The sequence below is a fragment of the Phasianus colchicus genome, chromosome 3 (genome assembly GCF_987193195.1).
Source record: "Phasianus colchicus chromosome 3, bPhaCol1.hap1.1, whole genome shotgun sequence".
Taxonomy (NCBI): Eukaryota; Metazoa; Chordata; class Aves; order Galliformes; family Phasianidae; genus Phasianus; species Phasianus colchicus.
The window spans coordinates 68,501,119-68,520,747 of NC_143438.1; the positions used below are offsets into that span (position 1 = coordinate 68,501,119).

Below are 19,629 nucleotides of genomic sequence, written 5' to 3' on the forward strand. Positions count from 1 at the left end.
CAGTTGCGTTTTCTGGTGGACTCATGTGATTCCATTGATTTCAAATACAATGGATTTATGATATTATAATTCATGGAATTTGAAGGATATATTCACAATTGTGATTATATGCTGATATGCATACACTGAAGATAGTAAAGGCACACAAGCATTAGATAGGAATTCCACAATAATGACTCACTTCTAATGAGAAGTCTTGAGAGGCAATTGTATTAAATTATATCAGAAACAAAAAGTACAGAGATGGTGTAAAGCTCACTTCTGACCACAGGATAGGTTTACTGCCATTATTTCTACATCAAATATGGTTTCCTTTCTACTAAGTGTAATTCAGTTACATTTGCCTTTCAGAAATATTCCATTTCTTATTCCTGTCCTCTTTCCCACCACTGCACTGCATGTATTTAATCTATATTGGATTTGTTTCTACCAAAAAGAACAACATTTCAAACATAAATACTGGAAAAAGCCTCAGACAAAACTCAGGATAATCCTTTTGCTGTACTGAGTTTCATTATGCAAAAATGAAAATGTGGTATAATAATGGCTATACTTCTTGTGGGAATTGATACAAAATCCATTTACATCTATGGAACCAACAAGCACTTTGGCTAAGGATCATCAAAAACATTTTCCTCTCCTATGAGTAGTTAAGGAAAATTAAAGTAACTTAGTAGTAAATATTTATGAAATAGTGAAGCTTTCTTTAATTCCGTTGCTTAACATGAGAATTCTTGAAAACACTCAGCAGAAAGTAGAATAAGATTTAAAGAAAAAGAACAAAAATTTGTCTAATAAAATCTTCTCAAGTATAGGCCCTATTTTGCATTTTTCAAATAACATGATTGAACAAATACAAAAACTATTTCATAGAATTGATAGTATTTAATTTACTATTTTAATCAATCTGGATTTTTCAATGCCCACTTAGATATATCTTTTTCTGTCAATTGCAACAACGTAGGCCAAATCGACTCTTCTATTATCAGTAGAATTAGGCTGATTAGGCATGTCAAAAAGATCAATAGCTTTTCTTGCAGTTTGCAACATGCTGAGTGCACTTATATAAAGTACTACTTCAAATGAAAAAAAAAAAAAAAGATGAAAATTCTAATTAATGGTAATGGATGAAGCAAAGTCATGCCAAAAATGTTACTTAGATTACTTTAAATATTACTGAGACCAAGGAAATTCTTTTTTTCTGGTGCACTGGACATTTGAGCTTCATTGAAACCTTGCATTCAGTATCAGGAGAAACATGAAGTTCTTCATTCCTGAGACAAATGAATAGGTAAAAGATTGTATTCACTTGATAAATATCAGTGCAAGATGTTTGTACTTGAGCAAGCTAAGAAAGTCATTAGGGGCAGCATACCTGACAGATACTAATGTGTTGTACCTTCCAAAGCTGCAGTAAATCTAATAACCTGTGACTGAAAATATGGAGAAAGTAATAAAAGTATGTCATGAAATCAAAAATTGTAAGAAAATTCCTGACATGCCCTTTTGTTATATTTAATATATGCAATATCACAGTAGATTTGTTTGTTGTTCATGTACCATTGTGTGAGTGAGTCATTGGAAAGGCCTTGCTACCAGCTCCTCCTTTCCATTTTTCCTGACAGTCAATTTCTTAGGGGAAGAGTTCCTAAGTGGTGTTCAGGGTTTTAACTATGACTGAATGACTACATTATATTTTTTTAAATTATTATTCACATCATATCCCCTAGATAGTACATAGGAGGCTGCAGAGAATGCAGGTACTGTTATCACACATGCAGTGTGATATTTGCAGCCTGTAATAGCATATTTGTAAAATAAATAAGCAAAATAAAATCTTTCACATCTATTCTTCTAAATCTACTCCATATTATTTGTTCCCTCTTATAGCTTTTAAAATATTTAGAATGTAAATAAATTAACTACAGACATTAAAATCTTATACAGACATTAAAATCTTTAACACAAAAGAGCTTGAAAACAAAACTGTTTCACCTGTACAGGAAATCAGGAAGATTGGCTCCCATTCTCAGCTTCGCCATTGTGGCTCAGCAGAGTAAACATGAGTAAACCCGGCCCCTCTTTCTAAGATCAGACCAAAGTGCTCTTTTAGCCCTACAGTCAAAGAGTAGGAAAGGAATATTTGTCAAATATATAATCCAAACTGATCAAGACTATGTGCTTTCTAGACAAGAAAATTACTGTTCTTATTGTTATTTTTGCTTCCTCAATGAGTTTTCCTAACTTTTCTATTGCACCGCAGCATCAAACTTCATAAAATCACCGAACAGTGGAATCACAGAATGGTTTGGGTTGGAAGGGACCGTTAAGATCATCTAGTTCCAATCCCCTGCTATAGACAGGGACACCTCCCAATAGACCAGGTTGCTCAAGCTCCATCCAGCCTGGACTTGAGTGCTTCCAGGGAGGAGGCACCCACAAGTTCTGCAGGTGTAGGTTCATTATGCTAACAGTAAAGAATTTTTTCATAATATCTAATCTAAATCTACTCTCTTTCAGTTTAAAGCCATTTCCCCTCATCCTGTCGTTACCTGCCCTTATAAGAAATCCCTCCCCAGCTTTCCTGTAGGCCCCCTTCAGATACTGGGAGGCCTCTATAAGGTCCCCCTGGAACCTTCTCTTCTCTAGGCTGAAGAGCTTGACCTTTTAGAAGTTTCAACCATTTAACTTCCTGCATTTTCTGCTAAGAGTTATTAGTGAAGTCTCTCTTTCTGAAATCTGTCTCTATGCAAGGCAATTCCATACAGGTTCCTTCAGGCCCAGCAGGGCAATCATTAATAAACTGCCAGCAACATACCACAGAGGGCAGGAAATCTTGTGTGGGGAGCTTCTCCTACACCTTCTCCGTCATACAAGAGCATACAAGAGCCTATGTTCAGCAGTTTCATTTAAATGAAACCATTTCTGAGACAACAGATGATGTATTGATGATGTCAATAGATGACAATACAAGTATTAAATTGAATATTTTTGTTTGCTTTATTCTCAAAAGAAATATTGTAAGAACTGGTGACAGTAATGTGGTATATAGAATATCCTAGGCACACTGAAGAAATGGCTAGTTAAAGCTCAGTGCTGTGTGAGACTAGTCCTAAGTACACTTAATTAGCAAGTGCCTGCCAATACATAGCACTGGCTTGTACATGGTATTTCCAGCCTTCTGGAAGTTGGGAGATAAGTCTATTTGGAAACAGGCACAGGTGACATCTTGGCAATATGTCTGATATGACAAAGAATTTTTTTGCTGTTGCACCATTTAACACGTTTAATGTTTTTTAGAAACTGCCACAGTGATTTGTGCAAAGCTCATGCACTGGCGTTTTGGAAGGGTAGTTTGTGTGCTTTGCTATTTTTTGGGAAGTGGACTCTGCTACTCATTGGCACAGTTCATTGACCGTCAGTAGATCTATCCATTATTAATATTTTGTGTTCATTTCACTTCGGGTTCTTTTATATTTGTTTATTAGGCAGTGCTATCTGTATATCTTAAGCTTTTAGGTAAAAATAAAATATTCAAAGTACATAATGTTCTTGAGACATCAAAATATTTAATTTTAATTGACCAGCTTCACCTGTCAACAACTTCTGTACCTCCACTTTTTTCCAATAAAAGATAAATAAGTAAATATATTTGTGAATTGATTTAGAGACAAATAATGCTGTCAGATCAGGCCAGAAATTCTCAGACTGCAATCAAAATGCCTGCCCAGATGAGCTGAATTCCTCTCTGATATAAATTAACTGACCTTAATTTTAGTACTAGCGGACTGATTGTGTTTATTTTATTCAAGTAAATCAGAATTTATCACAAACATTAACTTAAAGTTCAATGCAGAAGAGTCAGTCTTTGAGTATGGTGTGGAAACAGGGACTACCAAACATTTACCTCCCAGCTGCAAACTCAGATCCCTTTTCAGGCTGGGTGATAGTGGCTTATTGAAAAAATGCTCAGGCTGAAATTTGGGCTGGTACACAAGCACTGTTTTTAATCAAAGTAACTAACTTTAAATATGAAGACTGAATTCAATTTCTGCCCCAAATATTTTTTACCGCTATAATGCTGGCAAAGTCTCTCTTGTTTCACTTTCCAGCTTTTTAGTTGACACCAACAAATTTGAGATGACTTGTGAGAGATGTTGGATTGATGTTAGATCACTCATTCATGACCAATGTATCCTAGACCTATGGGAGGAGAATACCAAAGCAACAATACGCGGTATAACAGGAAACTGCTCAGTGAGGCGGAAGGATACACTGGTGTTTTCCATACTCACACTATGACTCTGATATCTCTCACAAGAACTCAAGCCAGCCATTGGGTCTGTGCTTGGCTATGGATTTGAGTCTATTAGAGTAACCCCCAAATTCTTAGATTTAACTGAAATTGAGCAATTGTCATGCATCACACATTTTTTCCTGGTGTGTCAGTCTTTGAAAGTAAATAGCTTTAGTTCCCCTAAAAAACATTCATTTCACAGGCTTTATCAGTATGCTTGAGCCTCAGGAATAGCGAATAAAAAACCCTCAGAGAAAACATTTTTCTGTTGAATCTCATCTGCAAGCCGAAGTGAGCCTTCATGCAAGTAAACAGAGGTAAACACTGAAAAGCCAAAAGGTTTCTACTTTTCCATTAAAAAAAAAAAAACAACACTGATTTTAAATCTGGTTGTTGGTTTTTTTTTTTCATTATAAACTGCAGAGCTATAGTTAGTGACCTGATTATTTCAAAAGGTTTGAATTTTCTGAAAAAATATAAATGTTTACTAAGAAGATTTTCTGCATGATTAATATTAAAAACATGAAAAGCAGATTGAATTTATCTGTATGTAGGCATTATAGATCTCTGAAAAGGGAATTTATTTTGAAGGTGGTAGAACTGTAATTGCAATCTCAACAAAAAAGTAATCATTGAGGAATGAAACAAGCTCTATCTGCCAAAATGAAAATTTGGAAGTTAATCAAATGCCATCTTAGCCAGCCTGTTATGCTGATATGTGTATCTGAAATTTCCAATTTGTTTTTGCAGTTCATTACTAAAGGTACAATACAGCTTTATAATCTCTTTTAGAAAGAGTAAGTTGTGTTCCAACCCAATAAACAGAGAATCAAAAGTCTAAATTCTGTTCCTATTTGCAGTGTCATGCTGATCCTGTCTCAGGTGGTAGTCGATGACACACCATTTGCAAACAATAACGTAAGCCTAAATCCAATATTTTCTTTTGCAATTTTTAATTTTAAAGACATACTGAAATCCTCATAAAACAAAAATGTTGTGCACTTCCCATTCAAATAAGTGTTACGCAGGAAAAAAATGGGTTTAAATTTTGAGTAGTCCTGTGCAAAGAAAGAAGTTGATTCTTGTGTGTCATTTCCAACCTGGGTATCTATTCTATGAAAATACCAAGAAAATGCTGTTCAGAATATGACCAGCATTCATTGTCTTTTCCATTTGGATCACATTCCGAATACAGATTTTCTTTTTCTCTGAGGTTTTGTTGTACCCCTGTCATTTCATACTAACTACTTTCAGCTTCTTCAGACAGTAAGATCTGCTCTCCATTCCTTGTCTATTACAATTTGCTTTTACCGCTGTCCTCTTTATGTTAACTAAAATCGCTGCCTCAAATAAATCAAAAATCTGCTGTTGATTAGATAGAGCATTCTTGAACTCATTACCATGACTGAGCACAATTTCTTTTTCCTGCATGGGTGCACTTTGTTTTTTGACACCTGTCTAAAATCTAAATTGGCAATAAAGGAAACTTTAGCAATTACTTTATGTGTGATTAACTTGGGGAAGTTTTAGTACTTCATGAGTTCCTACATGCATATATTAAAAAGAAATACTACATAAAGTATAGATATAGTGAGTGTCCTCAGGGTACAAGTTGTAGCAATTCCTTTGTACGCTAAACTTTGTATTCAAACCTGCCTTTCGAATTGGTGTTAATTGGATCACCACCTCAAATTGGGAAATTTCTGCTCCTCGCATCAATCAGAAGTTAAATCAGTGAGAATTAATTCTACTACTTTTTGACAGCACTCTACATCCTAAAGCCATCCTTTTGAAGCATTCAGTATAATCAAGACTAGGACTTACTTAAACTTGTTTCACACAGAACAAGCCAAATCTCAAGAAGCAGAAAACAATTAGTGGTTTTGAGTCATACCTTTGGGAATTTGCTGTAATTATCCACTTATATAAAGAAAAGTGGAACATTTTCCCCTTTGCTATACTTGTCACTGGGCCCACAGAGGTTGATTTGCTCTAAAGGCACACTGGTGCTAGCTGAGGAAACTCTGGACAACTTGATTGAGAACTTACTGCATTTGGTTTAGTTATCATGCTTTTCCCAGTTTTGCTTTACACCACCAGGAGAAAACATGCAAAGGAGTGGTGGTTGGTGGGAGCATGGTTTCACCCTGAAAGACTTGGGGAAGCCTTGCAAGTGTATTCTGGGTAAAAACTTTGGGGCAACAGACACCACTTTCCTACCTTTTCCACCTTCTCTTCCTTGGAGAAGCCTACTTCATACTCTACAGAAAGTGCAATGCCTCCAGCTTCAGATCCTTCCCAGTGTCACAAGAAACTATGCTGCTGGTCCCTGTGTCTTCTCCCACAGATAAAAGAGACCTTGTAGAGAAAAATGGCTGCCAAAACAAACCCTCCACAAAAAAAATAAAATAAAATAAAATAAAATAAATAAAAAAAACAGCAATAGAGGAGCAGGAGCCAAACCCAGAGAATGAAGTAAGGTGGACAGATCCACTTCTTTTTCTTCCTCTGTAGCCTTGCTCAACAAAGCTCTAGGCAACTCTCATAGAAAGTCATTCCTTCAGCCTTCACATCTGGCCATTATCAAAACTGCAGCGTGGCCTCATTGGCACTCTCGCAATAGCAGATCCTGTCTCCACCACTAAACCCAAGAATATTCATCACATATCTGCCCACATAGATCTCTGCGAAGGAAAAACTATATTGGTCAAGGGGAAAAATGGATATTCAGTAAAGCTTCCCGTTCTTCCTGCTGATTTTTATAAAGCTAGCAAGTGAAATAGAACATTTTAATACAAAGGATTGAAATATGTTTTCACTGCTTAGTAAAGCAGTCATTCTCAGATGTACTCACAAAAGTACTGACACTTCAAAGCAATTAAACTGTTCATTGAGCAGAAAAATGATTCTGTAGTGTTTTCAGCAATTAAAGTACAATTGACAGAATACAAAAGAAAATGATTAGGTTTCATCATCTGAAGGAAGGTTTAAAGAAGGTGCAATTGTTTCCTTCAAATATTCTTTATTAATATTTATGAAACTGTAATTCTGTCCATTTGTTATATGCAGTGAGTATTCTATCATTAGCTCATTGTAAAAAAAAAAAAAAAAAAAAAAAATTGATTTAGGGACATAACTTTGTCAGGTTTTACACAGAACTGTTACCAATGACAGTAGCACATTCATATCCCCTGCTAACAAATACTACACTGAGTTTTTACTCTTCATACGGAGGAGTTGCATGAAATCACCTATATACCTGTTACTTAAGTAGAGATTTTATACTTTAAATCAGGGGACAAGAGTTCTTTCAAATGAACAAATGAGCAGATGTGTCAAAGTAAAAGGTAACACAAAATTAAGTTTCTTCGCTAAGTCCGTTTGTTGCTTGTGGGTTTCCATTCATGATGATGAAAGCTATGTAAAAGCCGATAGAGGGACATGCCCCAAGGATACCCTGCAAACATAAATTACTGTTTTTTGCAGTCAATACAAGCTGTCTGCTTAACAGAAAGGGAGGATACTGTCTGGAGTTAGACCAAGCAAACAAACAGAATGGCAATTTGCTCTACTGCTTTGTAACCAGCAGTAATCAGTGCATTCTGATTTTTCTCATTTTAGGAAAAAGTCTGGAATAATCCACAATTATTATCCATGGTTCAAGTTTAAAGAAAAAAATCTGTTCTGCAAACACATTCAGTTTTTTTCCTCCTTGACTGTCCAGATCTACACTTCATAATCAGAAAAAATATTATTAGGGATGAAACACAAGACACCATCCTAGAGAAAATAAGAGTCGCATCTGTGGTCCTGAATCCAGTGTTCTTAGCTGTATACACAGCAGTATAGACAAGAGCGGCAGATACAACCAAAGCAATTGTGCCACGATTGCAGTCTGAAGTGCTAGGAGGATGGCCAGTGATGTGAGTAACAGAAAAATGCAGCACGTGCATTTCAATGGGGGATTTGCAGCTGTTTTGCATAAAGCAGCTAGTATGGCAGTCAGGTAACCCACAGTCAAATCTTTGTCAGACACTAACAACAACCCAGGAAGATGTTGGCCTTTGAGTCCCCTGCAGATGTAGAAATGCAGCTTTGAAACCAGAGTCAGAATTAGCTATAGTTGTCTACCTTGTAGCTACCAACTCAGCAATGCAGTTTTGGAAATGGGTTTGCCTGGCAAGGAAAAAGCCAGGAGAGCAAGGGGAAGGATATTTGAGGATTTGGATTTCAAGTTCATGTGTGTATTTGCCCAGTCATCCAATCATCCACCATTTATCTGCATTTTCTGGGAATTTCTAAGGCTACTGTTACCATGTACAGATACATTTTTTGAGATCAGCATCTTGCATATACATTGTTAGATGCTGTTATTATACATAATTGTTGGGGGGTAAATCTTACTGTAAATTCTGTAACATTCATGTTCTGTGGGATATTCCTCTAAACATTTTCTTAATGTTCTTCAAGGGAAAACATTAATCTTTTGTTGTTGTTCTGTGTCATATAGTCAAGGTTCATACTTTATACTCTCTCCCAAGGACACATACAGAATTTTTACGCTCGGATAGTAAGATTTATATGTATACATTTAGATGTGGAAGATGATCATGATAAAGTCCATCACACTTTACCAACAAACTCAACTGGAAGGAAAATAGAGATTTATGGGGAACAAAGAACATTCCCCATTGTTTACCTTTATTTTTTTTTTCAGAACTGTAAGGAAGAAAAAATATACTGGAGCAAGAAAAAGGCTGACCTCTGTCTGAGTCTAGCCTGCAGAGTTCAAAAGTCACAACACCCACAGAGAAATAGAGACCACCTGACTGAGCTCAGGAAAATCAGCAGCATCTGCCTGGCTGCAAAGTAGTAGTCAGCATTGCTGCTTCCAACTGCATGGGAAAGGTGGGGAGACAGTGACCCATCCGGCTTGAAATAAAACAAACACACCCCACCCCCCCTTCCCTCCAAGAAAAGGTGTATTACCAGAAATTGAGTTTACCTTCTAATTAAATGCTTTTCAGAGAAAGGCAGAGTGCAGACTATTCCTGTCGTGTTGTAACTCGTGACAATGAAGCACAGAACATAGAGGGAATTTGTACCTAGCAGGTGATCTGATGGCCAGGCTGTCTCCTCAAGAGCATCCTTAACTAGTAGGGTATTCCTAAAGATCTATAGATGTACAAAGGGGAATTATCCAGGGAAAAATTATCTGTGACAAAACCATTAGACCTTTAAAAGACAAGATGAAAACTCCTCTAGATTTGTTGTACTTTACCTGATTTTATCTGAATTTTTATTCTGTTATTTTTAGTAATGATATTTTGAGCCCATTAAGTAGAACAGCATTTATATTTATTTATTTAGTCAGGTGTTTAATATTTAATGTCGGCTTTCTGGGGTTATATACATGATGGCAGTGCAAAGTTAAAATTAATTGAATCTAGTGTAGTTGGAGTCTGGTGAAAATGCTGGAAGGATCAAACTGGAACTGAATTAACAGTAGCAATAGCATTTCTGGAAGTCTGAAATACGGTGTTGTGACTAAGAAGAGTGCTTTCAATAGCTCATGCTCAAAAAGCCACTCATACAGGGAGAAAAACAGCAAAAATAATTTCAGGTGGAAAATGAAGCAATAAATATTCCATAACCCATCTCCAGCTTTTTTTCAGATTATGATGGCAATTAGGACAGTATATACTGTTTCTTTGAGATTGTGTATGGCTGCCAGGACTGCCTGCTCTGTTCCGTTATTCAGTTCATAAAATGCACTATGTTCAAATCATGCTTTTATAAGTGGTTTTCTGCTAGAACTGCATCAAATGAAAGCCATATTGCTGGCTTAGATGTAATTCAGTTCATCCTTGTTGTGTCAGGATGCTTTTTATATATGTAACAAGAAGGAAATGAAAAGTTTAAAAAAATATTAGTCATCATGAGATTCTTTTAATATCATCAGCAGTACCATAAAGCCAGCTGATAAATTGCACACCATTCAGAAGAAAGAAATAGAATGAAATTAGTATTATATTACATGAGATTAATCATAACCCTGGGTTTGCTCTCATTCTATGAGAAAATAAAACTTGACTGTTCCAGATTTTAAAGTTTCTTCCCAGCCTTTAAGGTTATCTGCTTCAAGAAGCAAGTAACTAGCCTGTATGCTGAGAAAAGAATATAGGATTTTCGGTTTTGTGAGGTTGGTAAATTTTTTATCACTGTTTCTAAATGACAGCAAAGCAGCATTGATGAGTTGAATCCAGATGGTTAGCAATAACACTTCATAATAGCAACCTAATGAAGCTTTTTAGTGCTGGTGACAGGTAAATGCTTGAAAGGCTTATGGCAGGGAAGAAGCTCCAATAAATAATTTGAAAATCTGTCTCTCTTCTTACTTGCATAATTATTGCTTTTCATAATAGCATAATGGCAGAGCAAAGTATAGGTGACAAAATGGTGAGAAAAGAGGAACTCTCCCCAGAGCTGATAGGATGTGCAGTGGAACTGCAGGCTTTTTCTTACTTCTTGTGAGATGAATAGCTACTTATCAGCCATTAGTCTCCTCAGAGACTTGGGATTTAAAATTCTTTTTTGATGTAGTCAGTCTGTACAGATATCAGCAGCTAAAATTAGAGAGAGATCAAGATTTTCCTCTGTGCAAGCAGAGAACAACAGTTTTGGAGTGCTTTGACTGAAAGAAGGAGGTTCTGGGATCTCACATGGCTTCACCCTGGCTACGCGTGAAGGATGCAACCAGAAGTCTGGCACTACCCTTGCAATAAGTGGGAAATCTGAAGGTTGACTCTTACAAAGGGAAAGAGACCAGCCCTAATGTTAATTTCACTTAAAAGAAAAAAGAAAAAAAAAAAGGCCATTTCTGTTAACATCTTCTACTGTGAATTTTCCAAACTGAGATGGCTGGGAAAGTGCTGTCAGTTTTTCTGTAGGTAGGTGGAGTTGGTGTATCTGGAGCATACCCCTGTGGCACCACCAAATGCCTTTCTGAAGCTGGTAGCATTAACAGTCTCATAGCAGGACACGTTTTTAGATGTGACCTACTTCAGGCCCCAGCTGGAAGAGAAGCCCTCCAAAGCCTCACTGACATCGGATTTTTGCTTCTTCCCAATGTGCCTGGCAAAACAAAAGAATTAAAGGGACATGAAATTAAAGCCTAGATCATGTATGCCATAATAATAATAAAATAGGCTACATTAATGGAAAGTCACTAAGGAAAGATTCATCAGCCTAGTAACAATAAGCATTGCTGAAAGCACACAATTTAAATGGTGTGGAATGAGGTATAAAAGCAGTGTGAGGAAACCAAAGCAAAGAATCTTGCAAGCAATTTATTTAGGCCGGATGTTATGCAAATAAAGCATTTCACTGCAAAGCAGCTAAGATGCATCTTTTATTATTTTCTGCTAAAAAAGAAAGTATCCAGTGGTAATTCACAGAGCATTACTGAGGAGAAGTGTGGTAATAGGACAAGAAAAAGTGGTTTCAAGCTTAAAGAGGGTAGATTTACAGAAAAAGTCTTTTGCAGTGTGGGGTGTGAGGCAGTGGAACAGGTTGCCCAGGGAAGTGGCAGATGCCCCATCCCTGGAGACATTCAAGGTCAGCCTGGATGGGGCTCTGAACAACCTGCTCTAGCTGTGGTCCCCCTGTTCATTGCAGGGGAGTTGGGCTGAATGACCTGTAAAGATCCATTGCAACTCTAAGGGTTCTATGATCCTGCAATCTCACTTGATTCACTGTGGTTATTTTGGCCGTGAACTCTGACTTAAGACTGCTGCACAGTCTTGGTTTTCTAATAGATAGTGATATTGGATTGATTATGATAAAAAAAAAAAATCACATAATAGTCCTCTTCCCTCTTTTCCCTGGTTACCTTGTTTCCTTCTGAGGCTCTGTTGGAAGAAATTCTGTGCCTTCATGCTAATGAAAACATTTCTCACTTCTCAGTTTCTACAGATCAAGTGATGAGATGCCACATGTGAACCCCCTGAAGGCTGAGAAGAGAAACTCTGAATTCCCCACAGAAAATTGCGAACTGCAGTTTCTTACTGGCTTGTAACACCTTTGATTCAATTTGTATGAAAATTAAATTTACTTATTAAAATGGACATTACTGTTCAAATATTAGAAATTCCATTTCTTATATGTTCTAAGCTGTACAATTGTCAGATTTTTATGGTTTAGATTGTAAATGTGTTTTTCTCTGGCTAATTATTGGTATTATTTTTTTAATTTTGATGTCTTAAAAGCCAATGTACTGTATCATAATATGAAGGACAATTATGAAGGACATATTTAACAGGTGTGGGAAACACTGTATACAAATGTATATTTCTAAAAGCTATTTTTATGATTAGCATGTTTTACCCTATTTAGAGTCAGGTGTTATTGCACTTCCTTGTTTACAGCTTAATTCAAACAAGATCATTATGATTAGTGACACATTTAAAAACATTGTATGGTATTTTCCATTTTTATTTATTGTATTTGTCATCTAAAATAACCATGTTTACTAACAGGGTTAGCTGCTAAAAAGTAAAAATGTCAAGCTATGAAAGCAATCTTTGATACACTGTAAATTGGATCCTTTTGTTAATCCCTTTCTTCAGATAAGCGCTCTGCCACACACTATGCAGTTGCTGCAGCAGTATCTGCATATCTCTAAAGGCAGTTTCTTGCTGCCATACGGCAAGTTTACATGACAGTCAGTCTCCTCCCTAGTTAGGTGAATTACCTATGCTGCCAATATTCAAGAGCCTGAGTTGGCTTACTGATTACTTCTTTGTTTCATTTCCTGGCAGCAGTCTGTCCACTCCCAGACATCAAAAGCCTTCCTAAAAGCCTGAAGTTGGAATAATTATTACAGGTGTCCCAGGGGTAATGTCAGCATAGAATTTCTTAATAAATCGTATTTCCTTTCAAATAGAATGGGTGCATTATTTCTCTTTTGTTACTAAGATATTAAGAGTATCAAAGCACATCTGATATGGGTACAAGTTCTTATTTAAGGAGAGTATCAACTCATTAACCATCTGAGAGCTAGGCCTCCTTAGTGCTGCAGATGACATGAAACAAGGAAGAAATGTTGATTTACATCCACATGTGAGATACACTCCTACAGAAACATACCTTTGAAGTGATCGTAGGGGTGAAAAAATTTAAAGCAACAGCCTTCCAAAAGTGTGAGACATGAATGTAAATATTTTAACCAGTCAAATGGAGCTCAGACCCAGTTTCATTAGCACTGTGGAAAACATCAACCCTAACTGCTATCATAGAATGGCCTGGGTTGAAAAGAACCACAATGATCATCTGGTTCCAACCCCCCTGCCACAGGCATGGTCACCAACCACCAGACCAGGCTGCCCAGAGCCACATCCAGCCTGGCCTTGAATGCCTCCAGGGATGGGGCATCCACAGCCTCCTTGCACAACCTGTTCCAGTGTGTCACCACCCTCTGTGTTAAAATCTTCCTTCTAATATCTAACGTAAACCTTCCCTGTCTCAGTTTAAAACCATTCTCCCTTGGCCTATCACAATCCACCCTCATAAAAAGCCGTTGCCCCATCTGTTAATAAGCTCCCTTCAAGTGTTGGAAGGCCACAATGAGGTCTTCTCTTCTCTAAGCTAATCTGTTGCCATGTTATTTGGTATCCAACTCCACACAGATGAACCTTTACCTTGCTCTTTTAATCATTCTGTATAGGCTAAAAAAAAGACAAAAAACAAAAGCATTGAAGAGGCTCTTTAACAGATCAGACCTTCAATATCTATAAAAAACAGTTGCTTGCAAGATGATAGGCTCACCATTAAAAATTAGGCTTATGAAAGAGTTGTATAATTAGCTACACCTGAGCATTAGCAATTGCAGCCTCAGAATCTGCCAAGGGGGACAATTCCAGAACAGGGAGAAAATATTTCCATCTAAGAGAAATGTTAGCGCAAATCAAAGGATGAAATATTCCCCCACTTTCTCTACTACTTCTCCATATAGTAGAGGTTATGCTCATCTTTAATGGCCAAAATGCAACAAGAATTGTCATTTGGGGAGCTCTGTCTTTGGCTGGCAGTTAAAATAAGTACAAAACTTAGTGGACATTTGCCCATTTAAGAAACTGCTGACTGACTCTAAAAGACATAGAACACCATCCAAACAGATCAACTCTTTTACGTATGGGAAACTGCTAGCTGCTTCTTCGCTTTACCACCTCCATTTACATCCTAATTATCACCCACAAGCACTCCAATTTTTAGAAACATATTCCTATCAGTATCTTAAGTTCATATATTCAAAGAAATTATTTCATAGGCTTAATGTCAACCCTTCTTCACACCACGGTTTAAGTCCTGAATAGATTTTGTAAGGTCATGAGACACTATTTCATTTGCAAGCCAGAAGCTTCTTTTACCATGCAGTCTATTACTCGCAAGGTTTCTTAACAGCATGTTTGCTTCAAATCACTGCAGAGGATTCTGGTAGCTTCAGTAGAGCTTGACAGTTCTATACCTATGTATGCAGTACACTCAGTGTTGTCTGCCATCAAAACATATACATATTTTTCATTGGTTTTGTTATTTGTGTGGGGTTTTCTCATTTTGTGTTTTTGTTTTAAGATTGTTCATCCCTTGTAATATGGAAGAATAGGAAACAAAGGATCTTGTCAAGTAGTTTGGCTAGTCAACAGTCACAAAATGAGTAGTCCTGAATTAAACTAACTCATTTTCAACAAAGGCATACATCCTCTGTGAATTTCGAATATTTGTTTCAAGCCTGTGAAGCTGCATGATCGAAAATATTTACTAAAAAAGGCTTTAAAATTTGAATCAATCAATAAAAATATTTTTACTTTTGTAAACTCTTGTATTACTTATTGTCAATGTCCCTGTTAGTTTTGTCTGTAGATCCACTTTTAGTTCTGAAAAATCACTGTAATAAAACTATGTAGATAATAGCTACAATATTGCAAGCAGTCATGTTTTTAATCACCACCACTGCAAGTCAAAATTAAAGCATTTGGGGTTTTCTCATGTCAAGCAGATTGATATTTCATTACAGTTTTCTTTAAAATGCTGTAACATAATTTTTACATGTCTGTAAATAAATATTTTCTCTGATTTATGCACTAACTCAGTTTTGCATTTTTTTTTTTTTCTGCTAACATCTGATACTAAGAAACTCTCTGGGACAAATATATTTCTCTCATGGAAAATTACTGTTTAGAATTTTGTGAGAATAGTGTGTTTCTATGCAATATTTTCACAGCTTTCCAAAGCAGAACAAACAGGAGCAGAAATCCATAGTAACAAGTTCTTACATAAATGGGAAGAGACAAATGTGCTAAACACTTCTATATTTTTAAGTTTGAGAAACTTGAAGAGCATTCCTGTGTTGAAAGATATCTGAGATATGACTATTGTCCTGAAAACAGAAATTTGTTGGGGTGTGGAGAAGGTCCAGTAGTGAAATTTTACAGAATTTGTGGAAATGAGAAATAGATTTTATTTATCTTGGAAGCTTTAAAGTCTCATATACTACTAAAGCAGCACAAATTAATTTATGAAACACATATCAAGAATCATTATCATTTTCTGTTCAGCATTCAAACTTATTTTTATTCATTGTTTGTCATTCCCCTCATAAGGTGCTACAGTGTAGACAAGCTAAGGAAAACTGATCCAGGAAGTCTATGAGAAAATTTTTTAAATAATACTCAAACTGTCAAAAAGCAAAGCTATCATTAAGTACATATCACTTACTTATGGTACTTAATTTTCACATCTGTAAATGTATTTTTTGTGACAACTATGCCAAATTTTCAACAAGCTTCATGAATTTTCAAGATTTTATGTGATAAATATTACTGAGAAAATTGACTGGTAATCTTAAATTCTGTGTCGAATGATACTGAGCATGAAGGCAACTCTTGCTGAAATTTAGGCATCAATAAGCCAAGATTGCTGGGAGAGCATCCTGCAGTGTTAAATCAATAAGAAGTCAAACAACCTACCACTTAATGGGCACTGAAACATTCTGAGCCTCAAAGCCTGCCATTAGGGACAAAGAAAAATATTTCCTATTTTTTAATCTTTTTGGAAAACCACTGTGAAAATGATGCAAAATTACTAGAAGAGCAGTGGAGTTTCCCGTTTAGGTAATGGAATCCTGCCTCTTTGCCTTAATTGTTCCATGGGATGGCTTGAACGGAAGTGTTGAAAATATTTTCTTTTCACTTATTTCACACAGTAACCTGGTTATATATCTGCATAACTTCACTCCTGTATACTCCCTGAAATAAGCCTGCAGTATTTCTCCATAGTAAGAACTTGGAAAAGTCACCCACTCAGATCCAACAGACACAGATCAGATCTCTATGGCTGGGCTTTCACACAAGGAGGATGCTGATGAAGCCAAGGACAGCTGGACACCCAAAAATCAGGTGAAAAAACGCATGTTTTGGCCAGAGTGTGCCAAACCTTAATAGTTAGTGACTGACAGACATGACTAAGAATAATGTAAACCTGGAGAAATGAAAGTCTAGCTAAGGAGATGAGTAAAGATGCAGCAAACATTCTGTGCGCTAAGTAAAATTTGCACAACTTGTTGTAGCTTTAGCTCTAAACATTGCTCACCTGTGTACAGCATTTACAGAATATACAATGAGCACTTCAGGAAAACTGATAGGAAATCTGCTTAGAATGATCACAAAGTGCTATAGAACATATGAAGGATTTATGGTGGTGGTTTTTATTTTTTTATGTTGGTCTTACTACCTCATTAGAGACCAAGGGGACTGATGTTTTCCATTGACCTTGGGGTTCCTATAGTATTTATTTGATTAACCTTTCAAAGAAAGTTTGCTGTTCCACACTTCTGTGAACAGAATTAACAATTATTGATGATGTTGTGTTTATCAGAAAAAATAGTTATCATATCATCTCATAAACCCAAATAATCTAGTTAAACAAACAAAAATATCTCTAATATTTATGTTTAAAGCTAAGATTATCTTGGCTATTTATATTTAACAGCATAAAGTAATGGAAAAGCTTTGTGTGACCACAACCCTGTGGTGTGAATATTTCCATGATGCCTAGCCATGTATGTAGGAAAAGAAACATACTCCCCCACTGCTTTGTACTTTGGATAATTAGATTTTTTTTTCTCCTTGAGACAGCTAATGTTGTAGAAAATAAGCATTTAATTCATCCCTGGGATAACTGCTGATATCAATTACTAAATGAGTACCTTCAGTGTCTACTCTAACCAGAATCTAGAGCAAAAAATGTAATTGGTGCTAGCCCTTCATACTGCAGTATTGCTAGTATGTCCATATTGCAGGAGCTAGTATGTTCCTGCTGCAGTATTACACATCATGGAGGATTCCAGGAGCATTACTTTCTTCTCTGTCTTCCAGAGACTACTGCAGAGGAAGGAGCAGAAGCTATATGACATAGTACAACAGACTAGAACAGGGCACTGAAACTTGAATGAGCATTGTAAATGGTTTGCCTGCAGATGACAGGAAACTAATGAAAGATAATAAAAGAGGATGTGCCTTTGAAGAAACCTCACTCATAGCTTGCCCAACACGTTCAGTGTCTATTTTCATATCTTTGCCTCTCATCTCAATATTATGACTATTCTTTAAAGAAGTGCTAAGCCTCTAAATTTCCAAATGATTCAGAGAGCAAAGTACGTGGAAAAAATAATGCATCTTTCATAATTTTGGTCTTGCTGTTTAACCGCATAATGGGATTTAATTAAGACTTGTGTGGTTACATTAACTGTAAATCGATGTAAATCGCTGATAGGGAAACTCTAGGTGGAATACCAACATTTCTGACAAACTGAATGCCAAATTCCAAGAAAGCATACACTGATCCTGTGATAGAAAGGGTTACATAATCTTGAAGTGATTGGACACTGCCGCTAGGAAAAATTATCTAGGCAACATCCCACACTCTAATCAGTTTCATTAACTGGAAGATCTTGTTCCAGTGGCAACTGGATACTTTTCATTGTATTAGCCTTTTTCCATATGTGTTTTTATAGCTTACATAGTTTCTACTGTGAAAAATAAGTAAAACAGCTCTCAGGTAAATGAGGCAGCACTAACTAAACAAACAATTAATTTAGCTTAATTTTTCATAAAGTTATTTCAATTTAGTTATTTCATTCATTCCTATCCTATCCTCCACATAGTAGGCAGAGACAAAAATATTTGTGTTCAGAATACTTGCTTTTAAGCACCTTTGCTTTATCTCATTTTTTTCCTGACTCTTTACTATGCTGAACTAAAACTCTTATGGAATTACCAAAATTCAGACAGTATCTGCAAAAACAAAATTTAATTCATGAACTCAGCTAACTAATGCAAGTGTATTAGAAAGGTGTTTTGTTTTTTTGGTTGGTTTTTTTTTTTTTTAAATCTAAAGGCCAATTTCATAAAATGAGGAGAGATTCCAGGTGTGACTGCTTACCTGATGTTTTTTTTCTAATCTACTCTTGAACAAAGCTCATGTGGTTTGACTATCTTGTCTTCAATAACAATGCTGTTAAAAGCTTAAAAGCAGCAAATCAAAATGCAAGTGACATGCTCCTACCAGAGACGGAGTTAAGCCAAAACTCATATTCCTAGTCAGTCAAAACTGATTCATTTAACTGTCACACAAGTCAGTGTGTGTAAAACATATTAACTAAGATCTGAAGCAATGCAATGGGGGATTGTTTCTTTTTTTTTTCCCACCAAGAGACATAAAAAGCTGTTGTCTTCCTCACTATGTTCTCTGTGAGTACTGCACTTAACGTGTGTATAATCTATAAATGCACAGATATTATAGTTATTAAATACACCAGATAGTTTGGGTACACAGTTATTATACCAAAACAGAATAGACAGAATGCTTACCCATATCCTCAGCTCACTATAAAACTCCAGAGCAGGGGATCTCCAGAAGAAACCCTTCCTCACTGGTAGTCAGCAATTAAATGGGTCTAGGAGAGGTGGAGCCAGGCTCCACCCCTTCTGGCAGCACAGGTGAATTACCTTCACCTGTGCTCCTGTGGCTGACTTATTGCTCGCCTCAGGTGATCAATCAGAGGTTCAGGCCGTGATTCAGCAGTTCCCATAAAACGTGCAACATGTGGTAACACGCAAATAAATGCCTAGACATTTCTTTCCTTGGTTCTATACAGTGCACCTTTCACTGATACATTCCATGAGACTTACTGGGTTTGCAACCACGCACTGCATTACTTGTGTTCAGTGTATGAATTGCCATTTTATAAAACTATGCATTGAACACCATTATTT

General features: G+C 36.4%; 1 protein-coding gene across 10 annotated transcripts in view; it reads left to right on the top strand.

The window, feature by feature from the left end:
- The window catches only part of RALYL (RALY RNA binding protein like), a 371,649-nt gene extending 356,222 nt beyond the window's left edge, over positions 1 to 15,427 (top strand). For all 10 annotated transcript variants that reach the window (XM_090137773.1, XM_090137774.1, XM_090137768.1 and 7 more), the window contains one exon: positions 12,263 to 15,427. In XM_090137773.1, coding sequence (XP_089993899.1) covers positions 12,263 to 12,280 — 18 coding nt within the window. In that variant the 3' untranslated portion in view covers positions 12,281 to 15,427. The remainder of the gene's footprint in view (positions 1 to 12,262) is intronic.
- The last annotated feature ends 4,202 nt before the right edge of the window (positions 15,428 to 19,629 follow it).